We start from the raw sequence: 23,169 nt of genomic DNA, 5'->3' as shown, positions 1-23,169 counted from the left end.
TTATAGAGTTTGCCTTTGCTGGATGAGGTGATGAAGAATGGGAAAGCAATTGCATTTGCGGAACAGTGCATTTGTTGGGGTTGGATTTGTGGGGCTATGCACCATGCAGGACTGTGTATTTGACAGAGTTGCATTTGCAGAGTTTTCAACTCGTGTGGACGCCAAACACGAAAAAGAAACCTCCAACGCACCCGCGCCCACCCCTCTCCTGCTCTTCGGCTGACAGCGGCGCAGTAACCGCGAGGCGGCGAGCGAGCAAGTACAGTAGCGACAAAGGGAGAGATGCGGCTTACCCGGATGTCGCGCATGCGCAGTAGTGGTTTGATGTGTTCGGCGCTGTCGCGGAGCGTGTGCGCCTGGGTCTTTTCTTCTCCCGTGGTTCGGGCTTGTGAGTGCTGACTTGGTCGCTCTCCGGGTAGGGTGGAGGCCTACCCGCTCTGCCTCACCGTACCGGGACCTTCTAAGGAGAAGGAAGCTTCCACTTTCTCTTTCCCTCCTCGTCCTCGCCCCCCCCCGCTCTCCTCGCCTCTCAGCCGTCTTTTTGGCCGCGCCACAGCCATAGGCTGTGTTCAGAGAGGGGCTGCACCGCCGTCGCTGCCCACAGCTCAGGTAACATCCGGTCTCGGTTCCTGCCCATCCATCGAGGTCCCCCGCAGCGTGTATCCTACTCCCGCCCGCTTCTCACGTCGCCTCGGGCCTTCGGGCTCCATTTCGTCCGGCTGTGTTTCTCTGAGCGAGAAAAAAAATATGATGCCCGCCCCCGGACTTTTAGTAGTTTGTTGCTTTTTTGGTTTTGGCTTTCTTTTTTTTTTTGGGGGGGGGGGGGGGGGTGTTGTTTTTTTTTTGTTTTTTTTTTTTTTTTAATCTTAGTGCTCTCTCGGAAGGGTTCTCCCGGTGGCCCGGCTCCAGATGAACTTTTCTCTGGTGCCGTTCGTGTAGGCCTCTCTCTTCGTGCCTTTTCCCGCACGCTGGAAAATGCCCTGGATGGTTTTGCGTGAGCGGCTTGTCGTTTAGTTCTTTGAAATCTGCCCTCTTCTTTGCAATACCAGAGAACGGTGCTTTTTAGCTGATTTTCAGGCAGCTCAGGACTGCTCAGTACAAGGGATATTACTTAAAAATGATTCCTTCTTTATTGTTTTTCTTCCCCATTCTTGTTTCGGGGGGGGGGGGGGCGGGTGAGGTTTTGGGGGGATTTGTAACTTAGTGTGTAGTTGGGTTCTTACCACGGAAGGCTGGTTAATTTATGGTGTAATCTAGTTGTGGGTTAGGTGTGTTATTACTTAGAACCCAAATTGTACCACTGCAAACCAATTCTTTTCGAACGCTTATGGGCAGAGTAGGATTGTGGTGTCTTTTACCACTGTTCTTAACCACATCTTGGTTAAGAACAGCATGCCACTGTCAACAGGCAAGAGTGATTTTAGACCCTGTGATAGCTGTCATCTTCTACACCGTAAGACTCTTGTACTCTTGCTTTTTTATTCATTAATGTAGGTAATTCCATGCAAGGTTGCTGAAATAGCTGTACTACCCTATAAAGCATGTTTTTGTACTCCAGCGTAGGCAACTTGTCCTTTTGGCCCTCCTCGTTGGCCAAATTGTTACTGGAAGGAGTTTATCCCTGCTTTGCATTCATGAACCTATTTTGATTTGCTTGTTGCATAAGCATGCATGTTTAATATTGATATAGAAACTATTTCAAAAGAGCTGAAGCCTAAAGAGAAGCAATGTATTAAGCTGATTAAATTCCTTTTTTTTTTTTTTTTTTTTTTAAGTAGGTACATATTTTTTAAGCCCTTTACATAAGGGGATATGAGTTTTGAGAGGTATCAACAGACTTAGTGGAGAACAAAGGTGCTGAGAGTAGATCTGTGGATCCTGGTGAGGAGCAGCCTTTGTCATGCTATTGTTAAAGCTCTGCTGGAATTTTTAGGACTCTCTTTTCCTATTTTGCTATCCTTGTGGAAATATTTTACTTTTGGTTGAGGCTTGAATTTTCCGTGCTTGCTTTGCTCAGAGGTGATTGTTTTCTTTTTTTTTCTTTTTCTTTTTTTTTTTTAAGCTGAAGTGAATGCAGAGAGCATTATCCCCATGCAGATTACAATAAAGAACAGATGTTCTAATACACCTATTTTAGGGTAGTGAAACATTACGTACAAGTGAAAAATCAACACCACTTCTGCCTGAACAAGGTTTGACTCTTCCTTTTTATTGCTTGGCATAGCCACAATTGTTTCCTCTGTGAGGTTTTGACAAATTACTATTTGTCCTTGTTGAAGGAAGCTTTGTGCAAGAAGATGGGTCTTGCAGGATACTCTGAGGAATTCAGTTCAGGTTTACTCTGTCATTCTAAGGCAAGGAGTTCTACCACCTGCTTTCTGAATGTGGACTCTCCTGCTGTTCCTAGGTTTTTCATCCTATTCTTATCCCCTCCTCATCCTAGCACCTGGGGGTGGCTTCTTCCTCGTCAAGACACCAAGGGTGCCCTCTTGGAGGTGGTGTGGGATGCCTATATCTGTGCTGTGGCAATAGATCCAGTTGTAGAGGAGTTTGCTGCCCTTCCCACTCTGGTGGTGCAACTTGCTGTGGTCTTCCTTCTCTGACTGTACAGATGCCTACATTGAAAAGAGGAGGGTTTTTTTCAGCTATGTGTTTTGCCAAAAATAAGTAGAGAGGGAGAGAGAGAGGTGGGACCAGAATGAAAAATGCAACTTTCTAGGATTTAAAATGTCTCTATGTAGTCACATCAGCATCATAGGGCTATGTTTTTCATTGTGTCTTGCTGCCCCCCCCCCCCCCCCCCCCCCCCCCCCAAAGACAAGGTAAGGATTTGAATGTGTTTTTTTTACTGTTGTACTAGTTCCTTGAACAAGATTATAAAACATAGAACCATGTGCAGCAGAAATGTTTGCTTCATTTACAAGATCAGTCTGTTGCATTTGTAAAGGGCTTTTGAAAGCCGTTTGAGTGCGCAGGTAGAAGCTGAGGGGAGGGAAGATGCTGAGAGCTGCACTTGGGCAGCTACATTAGATCAGTTTCTTCCACAAAGAAATGGCTGCTCATACTTTTTAACTGTGTGTTTATGCTGAGGTGAAAGAGTTGCCATTCAGAGCTGTCTCTAAATTCTTCTCCAGTTCCTTTTATGCTGCTGTGTGTTTTAAACTTGTAGCTATTCACAGTGAGATGAGCAGAATTAAAACTTAGGATTCTGATATGAGCACAAAATAGTATTCTCGGGAATGTTAGCTCTTATTGTACGGAACAGTGTGAGTGCAGTACCTCCTTAGTACACTTTCTCTTGCTCTTTAGTGCTAATTGTTCTTCGTTCTACAAACATTTTGTTCCTGCTCACCCTTTGGGCAAGTAAATAATAATGTGCTGGGAAGTATTTGCAGTTTAATAACTTCTTCGTCAAATCGTGAACTACCTTTTGTTTTATTGGTTTATGGATTTTACTTTATCATGTTTATCATAAAACTTCTACCACTGCATTATTAAACAGCAAAACTGTGGTAATGTTTTGGTGGTTAAAAGCTGTCAAATGTGCATACTGCTTTTTCTGACATCTTTGTGTTTGTCTAATTTTGGAGGCAGCAGCCTTTCTTTCTGAGCTTATGGAAGAGCCTTTCTTGTCCTTTATGTGAAATGTTCTAGCACGATGTCAGTTTGTATGCTATTCTAACTAGCCAGTTAGTGTTGTGTTACTGTGTCGTGGTTTAAACCCAACCACAAACCTCATTCACTCACTCCCCACCTTCTTGTCCTCCCCCTGCTCCTGGAGGGACGGAGAGGAGAATCGGAAAGAATGCAACTCCCACGGGTTGAGATAAGAACAGTTTAGTAACTAAGGTATAACACAAATCACTACTGCTACCACCAATAATAATAGTGCTAAAGGAAATACACCTCAGCACCAGCCGACTGATAACTCGCCCCACTCCCCCCAGCCGAGCACCGACCGATACCTTATCCAACCCTGCAGTCAACTAACCCTTCCGGGTAACTCCCAGTACATCCTGGGCATGATGTGCTGTGGTATGGAATACCTCTTTGGCTAGTTTGGGTCGGGTGTCCTGTCTCTGCTTCCTCCCAGCTTCCCCTCCTCCCTGGCAGAGCATGAGGCTCAGAAAGTCCTTGGCCAGACCAAGCATTTGAGCAGCAACTAAGAACATCGGTGTTATCAGCACTGTTCCCAGCACAAAACTCAAAAACACAGCATTGCACCAGCCTCTAAGAAGGAGAAAAAACAACTGCTACTGCTGAAACCAGGGCATACCGCCTGGTATCAAGATGCTGGAAGTCTGGTACTGGGATGACTGTAACTGGTAAATTGTGCTCCCAGTGCAGCAGTGGCAGCTTCAAGCAAACAATTCTTATTTTTTTCTTAGATATGTTTTTCCAAAAATAGCATTTAGATTAGCAACTTGGAAATGCATTTTCTTTGGTCATTAGGTTATTTTTTGCATGAATTCATTTCCCTCCTTGCCCCAGTATATGACTCCCTAGAATTGCAAGCTGTATTTTTTATGTTAAAATTGATGTTACGATATATAATGTATATTAGGTAACATATGTTATCTTTTTATGTTAAAATTTTTAATGAATAAAATATGTGCTAAGAAAGGGACATGGAGGGGGTTTTGGCTTTTTGCTTATATCTTAAAGTAATTATCCAGTGGCATTTGGACTGTTGCATTTTAGACTGAGTTTCTTGGTGTGTTTGATCCCTCTGCAGCTGGGATTGCCTTAAACCCTACTGTAAATGAATAGGGTCGTGTATCATATCAGCGTTGGGCCTGGATTAACTATCTTGCCCAAGCTGCTGGAGTGCTGATTCCTGGATCATAGTCCTTTGGGTGACATCCCTGACTTCTAGCTTCATCTGTAACTGCCTGTTTTGCGTAAGCGTATTATTTCCTTTTCTTGTTTGGGGTTGACTGTTCTCCACAAATTTCAGAGTGTTGCTTTTGTGGGAGAAAGGGAAGATAAGCAACTTGTGAGCATGAAAAGCCTTCATTTAAGGTGGTTGTTAGTATGTAGAAGGGAACACGAGTTCTTTTTAAGAAATCTGGATTTTTAACTTCTCAGCAAATTGCAACCAGATTAGTGTATTGGAAATGGGAATTGTTTGGAGGAAGGGATTTTTCAGATAAGTTTCAAAATTTGCTTGGCTGAATGGCTAGGGAACATTGACAGTGGTTTAGGTGAAGTCTTAATTTTTTATTTTTTTTTTTTTTTTAACAGCCCCTGCCCTTATGTCTCAGTTGAGCTTCTGTACAGCTGCAGTGACTCCTCTGTAAAAGCAAGGAAATCAAGTCCATGTGTGTGTTTTGTGTTTTGTGTTTGGTTTTTGGTTTTTTTTTGTTTTGGTTTTTTTTCCCCTAATCATGAAAAGCAGAAAAACTTTTTTCTTTCTAAAACCTCTTGTACCTTCTTCAGACTATGTGTGTGTCTGCCTACATCTGTATGCATCTGCATGCTTTTTTTGGGTGAAGAATTTAAAACTGAAATATACCTCAGCAACTCTTGGGCCTTGTGTGAGGCTGTCCAAATGATCTTATTTCTTAAATACCTAGTATGCTGCCTGAAGAGCTGCTGCAAATATTTTGAAGTCATGGCTCACAATGTTTTTGTTACACTTGAGCTTTGGCGTGTTGTTCTTAAGGTGTGCTAGCTTATAGTATTGTCTTGCTGGTGGAGCTGAAGAGATACTGGCAAACAAGGTAGAATATTAATTTTCTGTTCCATAAATGCATTGATTATCCCTTTGGGTGAGATCTCATCTGCTTTTTTGCTTTTTGATCAGGAGCACCTTGCTTCCACAAACAGGAATGCTCTCCTGGAGCTCTGAGCTAGCTTTTGCAGAAGATGCTGAATATTAAACCTGGTCTTCCTTTTCTAGTCATGCTAGTAAAATGATCACTGTTTTGAAAGAGAGAATGTAGCAGTTGATCTGAGAACACTGGAATAGTTTGAGTCGGGTACAATTTTTTTTTGCTTTCCTGCCCATAAGATAAATGTAAGTGCAATGAGGGCACTAGTGCAGGAGCTTAGTAATGTTACTTCCACATAGATAAGTCAATAATATATTTGGTTTTTTGTTACACGAGGTAGCATACTATTATAGATGCCTGTGTTTTTAGAATCTGTTTATATTGTTCAGGTAACCATTTCTGTCAGAATTATCCAGAGACATAAAAATGAGGCATGTGGCACCAGTGTTGCATTTCTAGACAGCTGCTTCATGTTTTGAATATCGCTGCACAAGCTAAAAAGATACTTCCCCCATGGCTGCCTTGCTGAAGGGTGATGTAAGATGAAGGGAAGAATTACGGTATTTGTTCCAGTCTGCATCGGTCTTGTAGGAAGAGCTTCAGTTAAATTGCTACTTATCAGTTCTCCGAGATAGCAGTGTGTTTGTGACAGATCATCAAAGGTATTTTAAATTACCTGGCAATCTTCTTTTGTTTTTCAGATTTAACTCCCCTTCAGGGGATCTTAGTCTTGTTCCAATATTAGACTATCACAGAACACTAGTTATTGTCCACTTGTTTTGTAGCATAGTTGTTAACAGTTATAAGGAGGTACATCTCTAACTTTTTATCATTTTACATTAGCTTGTCTTTTTTTTTTTTCTTTTTTTAACCCTTCTGTGTTCTGCTCACATCACACTAGCAAAAGGGAGAGAAACACCTTGTTTAGTAGGCAAAGCTGAGAGCTTCATTACAAGAACTGTCTCCTGATGCTGTTTTTCTTGTGTTCCCTGTCTCTTCTCTCTGCCCCTTTTCCCCCAAAGCACTTTTTTGGCCATTTCCATTAAATTCCTGTAAATCTAAGATTGAGCTGTAGTGTGGGATTGCCTACTTGGGGAAGGGGCCTGCTAAGGAATGAATTTGAGGTTTCATGCTCGCGCCAAATAAATGTTAAATTGCACATGCATGCTGTTGTTTTGCAGAGCATCTAACACTCTGTGTCTGAGGATATGGTGGAACCTTATCTTCAAAGGCTGGCTTCTAAAAATATGTAGCACATTAAGACTGCATTTTGCTTTTATTTGCACACATGAAAGTAATATAATAAGGTGTTAAAGCACCTCTTGAATGTGTGACTCAGTCAAATATATGCTCATAGAGCTATTTCGTGAGAAACTAAATTTGTGGAATGTGAATAATTGACTTGTCTGCAAAATAGACTAATGCTTCTGGTGCTTCAGAAGAAATATGCCACAGCATTTATCCGTATGTGCCACATTGATAGCCACTGACCTCACCCCCTCCTTCTGGGGATTAAAATTGCAAGATGAAATCCAGGAATTCTGTAGGGGGGAGGCTTCTGAATTACTGTGCAGTTATGCATCAGCAGCATGTAACAGCGTTCAAACTCCTAAACAAGTGGCCTAGCTTTCAAAAGTGCTGAACAGTCAGAAGCTCCTATTGAGCACAGTGGCAGCTGAGGGGTGACTCAACATTTCTGAAGATCATTCCACTTAAATAAGGGTTTATTTGTTTGATCTTAGTCTTCTGAAAGTCAGCAAGCAAAATTCTTATTTGTGGTTTTAGGAGTATAAGAGAGAGAGCTGCATGTCTAATTTTAAACATCTCTTTATTTAAAGCTCTTTTCACTAATATCTTTATCAAGTCACTTATTTGTGATTAGTTAAGTATATCTACCTGGAATGCTGTTTTATATATAAGGAAAATTATGTTCTGTTTTAGTTGGCAAGGTTTTTACGGATTTATGTGAGTGTGAGTTGCCATGGAGAATGATTGGCAGGTTAAGCTTGATTTATTTTTTTATTTTTTTTATTAGTTTTTTTTTTTTAAGAGTCTTATTAAGTTGAAATGCAAAAAAACCTAGCACTGAGGGAGAAACTTTAATAGCTAGGTAAAATCTTTCTCAAGCTTTTAGGTAACTGTTTTCCTTTGGGAGAAATAAGGTTCTTTTGGGAGAAATTAGGTCCAGAAGTGTCCTTACAAAAGAAGAAAACTACTGAAAATAGAGGAGGTAGGAAGGATTAGCAATGTGTTGGATGTTTTTGTTCGTGTTTTTTTTTATCTTCCAAGTATACCAAAGCATGCTGTATTCAAGTTGAAATTGGAGAAAATATTTAATAAGGAAGATGTTGTTTCCTTTTAGAATTGTGTTGGATTTATGTTGTGATTAGGAGAAATCTCCAGGAACTCGCCAACAAATTTTGAAGTTGACAAGCAGGTATTCTTTATTGCGGCGCTGGGAGACACGAGGGATTGCTCCTCCTAGTGTCTCTCCTCCAGGCATCAACCAGACTGTGATTATATTGTCCTTGAACATACATATTCATTAGATTACATACCTTACATCATACTTTTAGAGAATGCCTCCCATATGTGCACAAAAATGTGGTAGTGGGCTTTGGGACCCCTGGTGGTTATTTCTTCATCACTTTGTTTTGGGATTGTTGTCATATCAAACATATCAGTAACCACCAGGGGGTTCTGGCAAAGCTTATCTTAGTAATTTCCTTTTCTCTATAGTTGCTAACAAAGCCTAAGGTCCTTGAAAGTTGGGAACCACTACTCCTAGTGTGCATGTCCCTTTCCAGTCAGGAGGCAAAGCCTTATAGGCATTTTCTCCACATAACCAGTACCACACTTTCCCTTCAGGAACATTCCAATAACCAGTTAAAGGTTTTCGAAGGTGAAGTTGCATTGCCTAGCTGCAATATGGGTAATTTCCTACTGACATGTTGCCTTGATTAAGAGTTTTGTTAGTGATTACACATGTAACTTCTGGCATATTTGAGGCTTGTATCCTTAAAACCTGTAAATTTGTATGGCTCTTGTCGGTATAAATGGTATCTCTCCATAATCTATTCCAGTATGTCTTAAATGGGATAGGGAGGCCAATTAAAGAAATACCCAGTCTCTCTCCTGATTTAGGTAGCTGAGTACAGATCCAACAGTCACTCTTGTTTAAGACACTAGTAACATTTTATATCAATTTCAGATACAGATTTTGATTCCATGCTTCTACACCTATTATTATAAAAGTCCAAACTATGATCGATGTAGTCTCATGTGTGGGTCCTGAAGACTTGGCGCACCATACTTTTTTCTCGGTTCTGATATTTTTCTGGTTCTGGCACCTTCTTGATTCTTGAGTAATGTATCCAAGCAGGCTGTTCCTTTATCTTCACTGCTGTAAAGGTAGTCAGTAATACCTGGTACGGTCCGCTCCACTTCTCTTCTAGGGGATCACCTGTAAAATTCTTAATAAAAACCCAGTCTCCTGGCTTAAAAGGATGAATAGGATAATCTAAACCTCTGGCCCTGGTCCCTTACACTCTGACATTTATTTCTAACTGTTTTCCCAAGTTTACCAAGAACTGTTGAAGATATCCTTCTCCTACTTCTTGAAGGCTCGCTCCTTTAAATTGAGATTGATATGGCCTTCCATATAGAATCTCAAATGGGCTAATTCCTTCCTTTCACCGAGGTTTTGTTCTGATTCTCAGTAAGACCAATGGTAATGCTTGATACCAATATAACTTAGTCTCTTGATAAATCTTCCCAAGCTGTTGTTTAATTACCCGATTCATTTTTTTCCACTTGCCCACTGGCCTGAGGCCTGTATGGAACATGAAATTGCGAATCTATTTCCAATTTCTTGCCGATTTCTTGTAATAATTTTGCACTGAAATGTGTACCGTGGTCAGAGGAGATAGTTGCTGGTACCCCAAAACGAGGTATTATTTTATTTAGTAGCACCTTAATCACTTGTTTTGCATTATTTGCCCTGCAAGGGAATGCTTCTGGCCACCCTGAAAAAGTATCTGTCAATACCAACAAATATCGATCACCTCCTTTTCTAGGCAATTCAGAAAAATCTATTTGACACTGTTATCCCGGATAATTCCCTTTTCCAATTGTCCCTACCTGATTCCTGTTTTCAGTCTTAGGGTTATTTTTCAGACATAGTTGACATTGTTTTGTCACTAATTGCACTATGGTATAGAAATTTCTTCCTATGATATGTTTGTTTAAATGTTTATACAAGGCATTACTTCCCCAATGAGTTATGTTATGTTCTTCTTGTATCAGCTTCCATAATTGATTACAGGGGATCACTGCTCGCCCATCAGGTATTTTTCTCCAATCCTTTTCATTTTCCTGTCTTTCCAAGTCTTCAATTAGTTTCATATATTCTTTAGAGTACCTAGGTTTATTTTGCTCAATTACCTGTTTACCGTCAGACAGCGAGAAGAGCGTGCAGCAAGCTCACTGCACTGGACTTCAAGAGAGCAGACTTTGGCCTCTTCAGGAACCTGCTTAGTAAGGTTCCATGGGATATAGCCCTGGAGGGCAGGGGGGCCCAAGACTGTTGGTTGATATTCAAGGATCACCTACCGCAAGCTCAGAAGTCTTGCATCCCAACTAGAAGGAAGTGCAGCAGGAGGGCCAGGAGACCTCCCTGGATGGATAAGGAGCTGCTGAGGAAAATTCAAAGGAAAAAAAGAGGCTTCTAAAAAATGGAAGCAAGGACAGGCGGCCTGGGTAGAGTACAGGGATGTTGCCCGGGAAGCTAGGGACCAGGTTAGGAAGCCTATGGCCCAGTTAGAATTAAACCTAGCCAGGGATGTTAAGGATAACAGAAAGGGATTCTATAGGTATGTAGGGAGTAAAACACAGACTAGGGACAATGTAGGCCCCCTCTGGAAGCTATCAGAACTGCCTACCCTGGATTTGGAGAAGGCTGAGGTTGTTAATGACTACTTTGCCTCAGTCTTCACTGGCAAAGGCTCTGACCGCACCACCCAAGTCTTGGAAGGCAGACGCAGGGACTGTGAGAATGATGACCCTAGGCCCACTGCAGGAGAAGATCTGGTTTGAGACCATCTTAAAAACCTGAACATACACAAGTCCATGGGACCTGATAAAATCGATCCGCGGGTCCTGAAGGAGCTGGCGAATGAAGTTGCTAAGCCGTTGTCTATCATATTTGAAAAATCATGGCAGTCAGGTGAACTTCCCGATGACTGGAAAAAGGGAATTATAACCCCAATTTTCAAGAAGGGGAAAATGGAAGACCCGGGGAATTACAGACCAGTCAGTCTCACCTCTGTGCCTGGTAAAATCTTGGAGCACATTCTCCTGGAAGGCATGCTAAGGCACATGAAAAACAACAAGGTGCTTGGTGACAGCCAGCATGGCTTCACTAAGGGGAAATCCTGCCTGACCAATTTGGTGGCCTTCTCTGATGGGGCTACAGAATTGATGGACAAGGGTAAAGCAGTTGATGTCATCTACCTGGACTTGTGCAAAGCGTTTGACACTGTCCCACACCACATCCTTCTCTCTAAATTGGAGTGATATCAATTTGATGGATGGACCACTCGGTGGATAAAGAACTGGCTGGACGGCCGCAGACAAAGAGTTGTGGTCAATGGCTCGATGTCCGGCTGGAGACCAGTAACGAGTGGTGTCCCTCAGGGATCGGTGTTGGGACAGGTCTTGTTAAACATCTTCATCACTGACATGGAGAGTGGGATTGAGTGTGCCCTCAGCAAGTTTGCTGATGACACCAAGCTGTGTGGTCTGGTTGATATGCTGGAGGGAAGGGATGCCATCCAGAGGGACCTTGACAGTCTTGTGAGGTGGGCTGATGCCAACCTCATAAAGTTCAACCATGCCAAGTGCAAGGTCCTACACCTGGGTCGGAGCAATCCCAGGCACAGCTACAGACTGGGCAAAGAAGAGATTCAGAGCGGCCCTGTGAAGAAGGACTTGGGGGTGCTGGTCGATGAGAAAACGAACATGGGCCGGCAGTGTGTGCTCTCAGCCCAGAAAGCCAACCATATCCTGGGCTGCATCAAAAGGAGCGTGACCAACAGGTCGAAGGAGGTGATCCTGCCCCTCTGCTCTGCTCTTGTGAGACCTCACCTGGAGTACTGTGTGCAGTTCTGGTGTCCTCAACATAAAAAGGACATGGAACTGCTGGAACAAGTCCAGAGGAGGAACACGAGTATGATCAGGGGACTGGAGCACCTCCTGTATGAAGACAGGCTGAGAAAGTTGGGGCTGTTCAGCCTGGAGAAGAGAAGGCTGCGTGGAGACCTCATAGCAGCCTTCCAATACCTGAAGGGGGCCTATAGGGATGCTGGGGAGGGACTCTTTGTCAGGGACTGTAGTGACAGGACAAGGGGTAATGGGTTAAAACTTAAACAGGGGAAGTTTAGATTGGAGATAAGGAGGAAATTCTTTCCTGTTAGGGTGGTAAGGCACTGGGATCGGTTGCCCAGGGAGGTTGTGAGTGCTCCATCCCTGGCAGCGTTCAAGGCCAGGTTGGATGAAGCCTTGGGTGGGATGGTTTAGTGTGAGGTGTCCCTGCCCATGGCAGGGGGGTTGGCACTAGATGATCTTGAGGTCCTTTCCAACCGTAACTATTCTATGATTCTATGATTCTGATAGAGTTAGTCTGAGGTCAGAGTGTAGCTGAACTATTTGTACAGGTTTATTAAATAATGATGACAGATGATTTGGTGTGTGTTCATGCTTCTTCACTATTCAAATTTTATTTAAATCGATGCCCTTTGATTCCCAGTGTCCTGGGTTTACCAGGAGCCGTTTTGTTCCTTCTTAGTAACTGGTGCAAGCTCTGTGTTTTGACTTCCAGCCTGGGCAGAGAGCTGATAACACCGATTGTTTTTAGTTGTTGTTCAGTAATGTTTATTCTGGCTAAGGACTTTGTGAGTCTCATGCTCTGCTGGGGACGAGGGGAGGCCGGGAGGAAGCCGGGAGGAAGCAGAGACAGGACACCTGACCCAAAATAGCCAAAGAGGTATTCCATACCACAGCACGTCATGCCCGGAGAGGGAACTGGGAGTTACCCGGAAGGGCACAGGCTCTCTTCGGGGATTCGAACTCGTTCGGCGGTGGTATCGTATCCTCTTGTTATTTTCTCTTATCAATATTATCATTGGTGGTAGCAGTAGTGATTTGTGTTATACCTTAGTTACTGGGCTGTTCTTATCTCAACCCGTGGGAGTTACATTCTCTTGATTCTCCTTCCCATCCCTCCGGGAGTGGGGAGGGTCAGGGGCGGGGGGTGAGAGGACGAGCTGTGTGGATCGGTTTAAACCACGACTGTTCTTTTTGGCCCCCAACGTGGGGTGCGAAGTGTTGACATAACGACAGATCTCACTGGATTAATAGTCACTCGTCACAATGCTGGTTTATTGGCTCTCAGAGCTGTTCCTCTTGATCTCACAGGTTCAGAACTCTGTACATTACATACAGCCGGTATTTGCTGTGTTGGTGTTTTTCAAGTGTGGGGCTTGGGCTAAGGTTTTTGTCTCGTTGTACTTTATTATAATGACTTGTAATACAATAGAATCACTGATCATGAAACTGATCGGTCTTATGTTCCCAGTGTGGTCACCACCTTTATACTTTGGGAGGTATATAATAAAGGTGCTTAGCAATTTCACATCTTTTTTCTCCTTCTCGGGTGGTCAACCTGTGAAGGAGACATTCTTTTACCCTCCTAGCCCCCCTCTCAGACCATTTACAGCATCATTTGAGAGTTTTGAAGTTCTTGAATGGCCTTTTAATATTGTTGAGACCTGTTTGCTGATTGTGATGGGGATCACACTGTTGGCACACATACAGAGTGTGTTTTGCCCACGGCCATTTCTTCTGATTTCAAGAGTTAAGCAGAGTCAGTTTTGGGCCTTGTCTGGGGTTAAACGACGATATAGGAGGACCAAGAGATTTTCCCCGAGGCTGGACAGTCATGAGTGGCAGGGTGTGTGGGATAGTATGGGCAAGTATTTAGGTCAGTGGGCTCCTCCAGTACTTTGGAATTTCACCACCGAACAAGTGCAAAATCCAGAACAATTAGTAAGACACTTAAATGAGGTGTGTGGTCAGTCTGGCCTTAGCAGAGACGGGCAAATCATGGCAATGTGCTGGGGCTTGGCCTATGCTTACAGGGCCTTGTTCAACACTATCCAGCACCTTCAAAAGGAAAAAAATGCCCCTGCATCTGAGGGCAAAGCAACAGTCAGTGCAGCTACTCCAGCTCCAAGCACAGCAGCTACACCACCCCCAGCCACAAGTACAGTCGCTACCCAAACTTTGGCTGCAACAGACAGCATGGCTATCCCAGCTCCAAGCACAGCAGCTACACCACCCCCAGTGACAAGTACAATTGCTACTCAAACCACAGTGATAATCACTGCAGCTAAACCAGAGGACCAATTTGTACCAATATCGGTTGCCCCTGTACGCAAGAGAAAAAGCAAAAAGGATGCAAGAAGGGTGAAGCAAGATGAAGAAACAATGTATTCACCACCTGGTCCAGTATCTGAGGAGGAGTCATCATCACATGACGACGAAGAAGAAGAGGTGACTTCTCAACCTCGGACCTCAACCGAGCTGCGGAATATGCAAAAAGATTTTACCCGTCAACCAGGGGAGCACATCATCACCTGGTTGCTCCGATGCTGGGACGATGGTCACAAACTAGAAGGTAGTGAAGCCAAGCAGCTGGGATCACTTGCTAGAGAAGGGGGAATTGACAAAGCAATTGCAAGAGAGAAAAAGTCCCTCAGTCTTTGAGGCGGCTCTTGGCAGCTGTGAAAGAAAGGTTTCCATACAAGGACGATGTTATGAGTCGTTCGGCCAAGTGGACTACTTTAGGCAAAGGCATCCAGTCTCTGACAGAATCAGCCATTGTAGAGATGATCTATCACGTCAAGCCAAATAATGGGGATGTACCCATAGACCCAGATGAAGTCGAATGTACACGACCCATGTGGCGAAAACTAACACGGAATGCACCGTCATCATATGGCCATTCATTGGCAACAGTAACCTGGAATGATATAGTACCACTAACAGTGGATGAAATGATTCACAAACTCCGAGAGTTCGAAGACAACCTCACCCCTTCCATCATCTCAGCTGTGGAAAAACTGTCCCAGGATCTCAAACAATTGAGGGATGATCTATCTGATTTATCCAGCTCCTCATGTGTACAGAATCACAGAATCCCAAGGGTTGGAAGGGACCTAAAAAGATCATCTAGTCCAACCCCCCTGCAAGAGCAGGGTAACCTACAGTACATCACACAGGAACTTGTCCAGGCGGGCCTTGAATATCTCCAGTGTAGGAGACTCCACAACCCCCCTGGGCAACCTGTTCCAGTGCTCTGTCACTCTTACAGTAAAGAAGTTCTTCCTGATGTTAACGTGGAACTTCCTATGTTCCAGTTTACACCCATTGCCCCTTGTCCTATCACTGGATATCACTGAAAAAAGCCTAGCTCCATCATCCTGACACCTACCCTTTACATATTTGTAAACATTGATGAGGTCACCCCTCAGTCTCCTCTTCTCCAAGCTAAAGAGACCCAGCTCCCTCAGCCTCTCCTCATAAGGGAGATGTTCCACTCCCTTAATCATCTTTGTGGCTCTGCGCTGGACTCCTTCAAGCAATTCCCTGTCCTTCTTGAACAGAGGGGCCCAGAACTGGACGCAATATTCCAGATGCGGCCTCACCAAGGCTGAGTAGAGGGGGAGGAGAACCTCTCTTGACCTACTAACCACTCCCTTTCTAATGCACCCTAAGATGCCATTTGCCTTCTTGGCCACAAGAGCACATTGCTGGCTCATGGTCATCCTCCTATCCACCAGGACCCCCAGGTCCCTTTCCCCTTCGCTACTTTCCAGCAGGTCAACCCCCAACCTGTACTGGTACATGGGGTTGTTCTTCCCCAGATGCAAGACTCTACACTTGCCCTTGTTAAATGTCATCAAGTTTCTCCCCGCCCAACTCTCCAGCCTGTCCAGGTCTCGCTGAATGGCAGCACAGTCCTCTGGTGTGTCAGCCACTCCTCCCAGTTTTGTGTCATCAGCAAACTTGCTGAGGGTGCACTCAGTTCCCTCATCCAGGTCATTGATGAAAATATTAAACAGCACCGGTCCCAGCACCGACCCCTGAGGAACTCCACTAGTCACAGACCTCCAGCTAGATTCTGCGCCATTGACCACAACTCTCTGCCTTCTTCCTTTCAACCAGTTCTCGATCCACCTCACTACTTGATCCAACACACATCTCAGCTATTAACAAAAGGCGTCCTATTCTTTGAGAGAGAAGATACAGGAGGTATACGCCACGGGCCACCCTATGGTTTTATCTGTGGTATCATGGAGAAGACATGACGAAGTGGGATGAAAAACCTACTTCAGCTTGTGAGGAACGGGTGGGCGAATTGAAGAGGGGAGCAAGGGCCAAGACTGATCATCCCATGAGAGCTGCAGCTTCAGTCTCTGGTGAGCAGGCCTCCAGATGGAGTGGAAGATCTGACTTTACTCCAGCTCCTGTGATAACGAAGAATAATCCCTTTCAATATGACTTAAGTGTTCAAAGTTGTGATAACTATTAGAGGGGCCCCACCTCCAGCCAGGTGGAGGTAGGGGATAATCTGATTTACTGGACTGTGTGGATCAGATGGCCTGGCACATCAGTCCCACAGAAGTATAAGGCTTTAATAGATACCGGTGCACAGTGTACCCTGATGCCGTCAAGCTGTCAAGGGGTGGAACCTGTCTATATTTCTGGAGTGACAGGAGGATCCCAAGAGTTGACTGTACTGGAGGCTGAAATCAGCCTAAGTGGGAGGAAATGGCAAAAACACGCCATTGTGACTGGTCCAGAGGCTCCATGCATCCTCGGCATAGACTACCTCAGGAGAGGATGCTTCTAAGACCCAAAAGGGTGCCGATGGGCTTTTGATATTGCTGCTTTGGAGACTGAGGAAATTGAGCAGCTGTCCGCTTTGCCTGGTCCTTCTGTTGTGGGGTTGCTGAAAGTCGAAGAACAACAAGTGCCAATTGCGGCCACAACAGTGCACCGGTGGCAATATCGCACCAACCGAGACTCCCTGATTCCTATCCATGAGCTGATTCGTAGACTGGAGAGTCAGGGAGTGATCAGCAGGACCCGCTCACCCTTTAATAGCCCCATATGGCCAGTGCGAAAGTCTAACGGAGAGTGGAGACTAACAGTAGACTATCGTGGCCTGAATGAAGTCACACCGCCATTGAGTGCTGCCGTACCAGACATGCTAGAACTTCAGTATGATTTGGAGTCAAAGGCAGCCAAGTGGTATGTCATGTTTGATATTGCCAATGCATTTTTCTCAATTCCTTTGGCAGCAGAGTGCAGGCCGCAGTTTGCTTTTACTTGGAGGGGCGTCCAGTTCACTTGGAACCGACTGGGGTGGATACACAGCCCTACCATTTGCCATGGATTGATCCAGACTGCACTGGAACAGGGGCAAGCTCCAGAACACCTGCAATACATTGATGACATTATCGTGTGGGGCGATACAGCAGAAGAAGTCTTTGAGAAAGGGAGGAAAATAATCCAAATCCTGCTGAAAGACGGTTTTGCTATAAAACGGAGTAAGGTCAAGGGACCTGCGGAGGAGATTCAATTTTTGGGAATAAAGTGGCAAGATGGACGTCGCCAGATCCCCACAGATGTGATCAACAAGATAACAGCAATGTCTCTACCAACTAATAAGAAAGAAACACAAGCTTTCTTGGGTGCTGTGGGGTTCTGGAGAATGCACATCGCAAATTACAGTTTGATTGTAAGCCCTCTCTATCATGTGACCCGGAAGAAGAATGATTTTAAATGGGGTCCTGAGCAACAACAAGCCTTTGAGCAAATTAAACGCGAGATAGTTCATGCAGTAGCCCTCGGACCAGTCTGGACCTGGCCAGATGTCAAAAATGTACTGTACACCGCAGCTGGGGAAAATGGTCCTACCTGGAGCCTCTGGCAGAAAGCTCCAGGGGAGACTCGAGGTTGACCCCTCGGCCTTTGGACTCGGGGGTACAAAGGATCTGAGGCCAGCTATACCCCAACTGAGAAAGAGATCCTGGCAGCCTATGAAGGGGTTCGAGCTGCTTCGGAAGTGATTGGCACTGAAGCACAGCTCCTCCTGGCACCCCGGTTGCCCGTACTGGGCTGGATGTTCAAAGGCAGGGTCTCCTCTACACATCATGCAACTGATGCTACATGGAGTAAATGGGCTGCACTAATTACACAACGAGCTCGAATAGGAAATCCCAGTCATCCAGGCATTCTAGAAGTCATCATGGACTGGCCAGAGGGCAAAGATTTTGGAATGTCACCAGAGGAGGAGGTGATGCATGCTGAAGAGGCCCGACCATATAACAAACTGTCAGAAAGTGAAAAACAGTATGCCTTGTTTACTGATGGGTCCTGCCGTATTGTGGGAAAGCATTGGTTGTGGAAGGCAGCCGTATGGAGTCCTCGACGACAAGTTGCAGGAACTGCTGAAGGAGTGGGTGTATCGAGTCATTAGTTTGTGGAGGTGAAAGCCATCCAGATGGCCCTGGACATTGCTGAACGAGAAAAGTGGCCAGTACTTCATCTCTACACTGACTCATGGATGGTGGCAAATGCCCTGTGAGGGTGGTTGCAGCAATGGAAGTGAAGCAACTGGCAGCGCAGAGGTAAACCCATCTGGGCTGCTGTACTGTGGCAAGATATCACTGCCTGGGTGCAGAACCTGGTGGTGAAGGTACGCCATGTAGATGCACATGTACACAAGAGTCAGGCCACTGAGGAACACCAGAACAACCAACAAGTGGATAAAGCTGCTAAGATTGAAGTGGCTCAGATGGACTTAGATTGGCAACATAAGGGTGAATTATTTTGGGCCCGGTGGGCCCATGACACTTCAGGCCATCAAGGCAGAGATGCAACATATAGATGGGCCCGTGACCGAGGGGTGGACTTAACAATGGACACTATTGCCCAGGTTATTCATGAGTGTGAAACATGTGCTGCAATTAAACAAGCCAAATGGTTAAAGCCTCTTTGGCATGGAGGACGATGGCTGAAGTACAAATACAGGGAGGCCTGGCAGATAGATTATATCACACTCCCACCAACCCGCCAAGGCAAGCGCCATGTGCTTACCATGGTGGAAGCAACCACAGGATGGCTTGAAACATACACCGTGCCCCACGCCACTGCCCGGAACACTATCCTCGGCCTTGAGAAACAGATTTTGTGGTGACACGGCACCCTAGAGAGAATTGAGTCAGACAGTGGGACTCATTTCTGGAATAACCTTATAGACATTTGGGCCAAAGAGCATGGCATTGAGTGGGTATATCACATCCCATACCATGCACCAGCCTCTGGGAAAATTGAACGGTACAGTGGGCTGTTAAAAACCACACTGAGAGCAATGGGTGTTGGAACTTTCAAGCATTGGGATAAACACTTAACAAAGGCCACCTGTTTGGTTAACACTAGAGGATCGGGCAATAGAGCTGGCCCAGCCCAGTCAGAACTTTTACATATTGTAGAGGAGGACAAAGTTCCTGTGGTACACATGAAGAATTTGCTGGGGAAGACCGTTTGGGTTATTCCTGCTTCAGGTAAAGGCAAACCCACTCATGGGATTGCTTTTGCTCAGGGACCCAGATATACTTGGTGGGTAATGTGGGAAGATGGGGAAGTCCAATCTATACCTCAAGGGGATTTGATTTTAGGGGAAAACAGTCAATGAACTTAATTGTATACTGTTGCCTGCTGTGTAATACTTTTATAGCCCATCAATTAGATGTCTTCAGGTCACCAGCGACTGGCCCTGACTTCCCTCCAACCATCATCCCAACAGAGAATGAATTCTGATAGAACCAGACAAGTTCTGCAGTGAAGGAACAATCAGCATCAGCAGGCAACGATCCAACACTGCACACAGCCTTTCCTGCCCTGAAAGACTGTTACAAGGGATGGAACCTGACATCATGGACCGAATGGACCCGACAGCATTATAGGGATTGGTCCATGCACTAAGAAATGATTTCTTTGTCTGTGTGTGTGTGGATGTGTGTGTATATATATATATATATATGTAAGAGAGATGGTATATTGAAAATGTGTGATCTGAGCGTGACATGAATGGTATGGAATAAGGGGTGGATACAGTCCTGGGTTTCCCAGGAGCTGTTTTGCTCCTTCTTAGTAACTGGTGCAAGCTCTGTGTTTTGACTTCCAGCCTGGGCAGAGAGCTGATAACACTGATTGTTCTTAATTGTTGTTAAGTAATGTTTATTCTTGCCAAGGACTTTGTGAGTCTCATGCTCTGCTGGGGACGAGGGGAGGCTGGGAGGAAGCAGAGACAGGACACCTAACCCAAACTAGCCAAAGAGTTATTCCATATCACAGCACGTCATGCCCAGGGAGGTAACTGGGAGTTACCCGGAAGGGCACGGTCTCTCTTCGGGGGGGCGTCAAACTCGTTCGGCAGTGGTATCGTATTCTCTTGTTATTTTCTCTTATCAATATTATCATTGGTGGTAGCAGTAGTGATTTGTGTTATACCTTAGTTACTGGGCTGTTCTTATCTCAACCCGTGGGAGTTACATTCTCTTGATTCTCCTCCCCATCCCTCCGGGAGTGGGGAGGCTCCGGGGGGTGTGGGGGGTGTGTGTGAGTGGACGAGCTGTGTGGATCGGTTTAAACCACAACACCCAGTCAGTATTTTCACTTGTTTTCATCCTGCCAGTATAAATCATAGGAAATCATTGTCACCATTCTCCTTTTCCTGATTTAGAGCCTGTTCTTCTAATAATCTTTACCTTTCTATATGTACATACTATGTGTACATGTATATAAACTATAATCTTTATTTAAATATTTTTACTAGGGGGAAACCCCAATCATATCTAAAACTGTGCAAGCAGTGTCTTAAATGTGCTTTATCTATCATGGGACAAGCAATGCAGGATTGTGTGGTTTTGTTTGGTTTTGTTTTTTTTATGTGCTTTTAATATCCTACACTTAGCTTGAAAATAAAAGAAGAAGCCACAGACTTCCTTTAGAAACATGATCTGCAAGTTATTAAAAACAATTCTGATGTAGATATTTTTTCCTCCTAGGTTTTACCAAGAGACAATACCTCTAATACTTAACTTGGATCATCTCTTGTTCGTCAGCTTGAAAATCATAACAGCCCTCAAAACTGACATTTGATCTGAAAGAAAAAGCTGTGACAAATGGACAATATGTCTATTACTAACACACCAACAAGTAATGATGCTTGTCTGAGCATTGTTCACAGCTTGATGTGCCATCGACAAGGTGGAGAGAGTGAAACTTTTGCGAAACGTGCAATTGAAAGTTTAGTTAAAAAGCTAAAGGAGAAAAAAGATGAACTGGATTCTTTGATTACAGCTATAACCACAAATGGAGCTCATCCCAGCAAGTGTGTTACAATACAGAGAACACTGGATGGGAGGCTTCAGGTTAGTACAAGTGAAAATGAGATGTTTTTCTCCTAGCGAAGATGGAGCAGAAGTGACACAGGGTTCTGGAGTATTAAGGAAGAGCAGCTCTTCGCTTACCTCTCCCTTTGTCCCCATTCATAGGCATGTTTTGTGCCTGGAGCTCTGGATTCGCAAAAGGAGCAGAAGGTGTTGGATCAGCTGTTCTAAACAAGTGTGTGTGGGGAAGTAAAATGCAGCGTCACTTAACAAATTCGTCTGCTTATTCTGGTGTTTTCACTACAAGTTTCTGTTAGCTCTGTGTTGGTCAGTAGCGTGAAGACAGACCTATGATCCCTTGCTAAGGTACTCCAAGGAGTCTGCACTAAGGGTTTGTTAGCCTTGCATCATAGGTACTCAGTACCTGTATAGCTTGGCTTGCAATTTCCTTGTTCTATGACAGATGTCATTTTTGCTGGATAGCTGTCTACCCTAGAAGCATTATTTTTTATTTTCGGTATAATGGATTGATGTTCTTATACTTGTAAATTTCTTATAGTGTAGCTTACTGCCTTGTTCCTTCTCTTCTGGGGCAAAGCTCCATCATAATCCATAGTGGGGTAGGTGACCCTACATACTATATTAAGCACAAATACTGCTTCTGACATTTTGTATCCAGTATTTTTTCTTAAGAATCACAGTGTTGACTTAACTGTAGCAAAATCGTAATAGAAATTTTTCTCTTGAGTACAGAACTTGGGTAAACTGTATGCCTTTTTTTTTTTTTTTTTCCTCTCCATATTTTGATGGAGAAAGGTTGTGGTGGTGTTTATCCTCTTACAGCTTTGCTCCTTACTAAATAAAGTAAAATGTGCTTCTTACAGCTTTGCTCCTTACTAAAAAAAGTAAAATACCTTTCAACTGTCCCAATCAACTTCTGTGTCTAACTCTTTAGGTGGCTGGTCGCAAGGGATTCCCTCATGTGATTTACGCTCGTCTTTGGAGGTGGCCTGATCTTCATAAAAATGAACTCAAGCATGTTAAATATTGTCAATATGCTTTTGACTTAAAATGTGACAGTGTCTGTGTAAATCCTTACCATTATGAGCGTGTAGTATCACCTGGCATTGGTAAGTAGACTCTTGATTTAAAATGGAACGGTGGGACTAAACTGTAAAATGTTTTCCTTTTGAGTGTAGAGAATACAGGCAGGCCTAAATTAGAAACATTAATTTTTTTATGATCTAATAATAATTTACTCTCTCATGCTCTTGTCCATCTTCTTAATGGAATTTTTCTTTTGCCTTTATTCTAAATTTGAAAGAACAGTTTGTGGCTTTTGTTTAAGCCTTCCTGTTGGTTTGCACACAGTTCTTGCGGTTAATGTGTACCTTGGGAATAACTTGGCATCGAGATTTGTGATGGAAGGGGTATAATACGTAGAGTCTGTATTACTAATTTGTAAAGGCTGATAAACTTAATATTCAAACACATTTGAAGATCTCTGTGTATATAGTCCTCCACACCCCCTTTTCTTTTTCTTTTTCAAGATCTCTCGGGACTGACACTACAGAGTTCTGGTAAGTAGTTCTGCTTACTGTTGCATTTCTCTGGGCACAAACTGCGTTAAACTCTTCAGTATGTATACAGTTTACTCCTGTGTATCTCCTTGGGAGGGAGTATAGAGAGCAGATGGAAATACATTTGTCTTTTTGGTTTTGGAAAACCAGAAAAGTAGCATATGAGAGGCAAGTATTGATAAATTCTTTAAATTGAGGCTTCAGCTTAGCTTGTAGGTATGTTCTCTTTTCATTGCCTGCTACTTAAAAACACCAAGAAAAAAGGAAAACAAAACCCTCACTCTTTTATTTAAT

The 23,169-nt window shown here is 44.0% G+C and overlaps 1 protein-coding gene across 5 annotated transcripts in view; it reads left to right on the top strand.

Moving 5' to 3' along the window:
• The first annotated feature begins 325 nt into the window (after positions 1-325).
• Positions 326-23,169, top strand: part of LOC136004191 (mothers against decapentaplegic homolog 4-like) — a 41,400-nt gene continuing 18,556 nt past the window's right edge. For 4 of the 5 annotated variants that reach the window (XM_065660468.1, XM_065660466.1, XM_065660467.1 and 1 more), the window contains exons 1-4: positions 326-609; positions 20,972-21,337; positions 22,251-22,425; positions 22,846-22,875. In XM_065660468.1, the coding sequence (XP_065516540.1) occupies positions 21,089-21,337; positions 22,251-22,425; positions 22,846-22,875 (454 nt within the window). In that variant the 5' untranslated portion in view covers positions 326-609; positions 20,972-21,088. Of the gene's footprint in view, positions 610-20,971; positions 21,338-22,250; positions 22,426-22,845; positions 22,876-23,169 lie in introns of those variants that run through there. The other variant, XM_065660469.1, reaches the window with a different exon arrangement.

The sequence above is a fragment of the Lathamus discolor genome, chromosome W, assembly GCF_037157495.1.
Source record: "Lathamus discolor isolate bLatDis1 chromosome W, bLatDis1.hap1, whole genome shotgun sequence".
NCBI lineage: Eukaryota > Metazoa > Chordata > Aves > Psittaciformes > Psittacidae > Lathamus > Lathamus discolor.
Note: the sequence above shows the minus strand (reverse complement) of the source record. Positions and strands in the feature narration are given on the sequence as shown.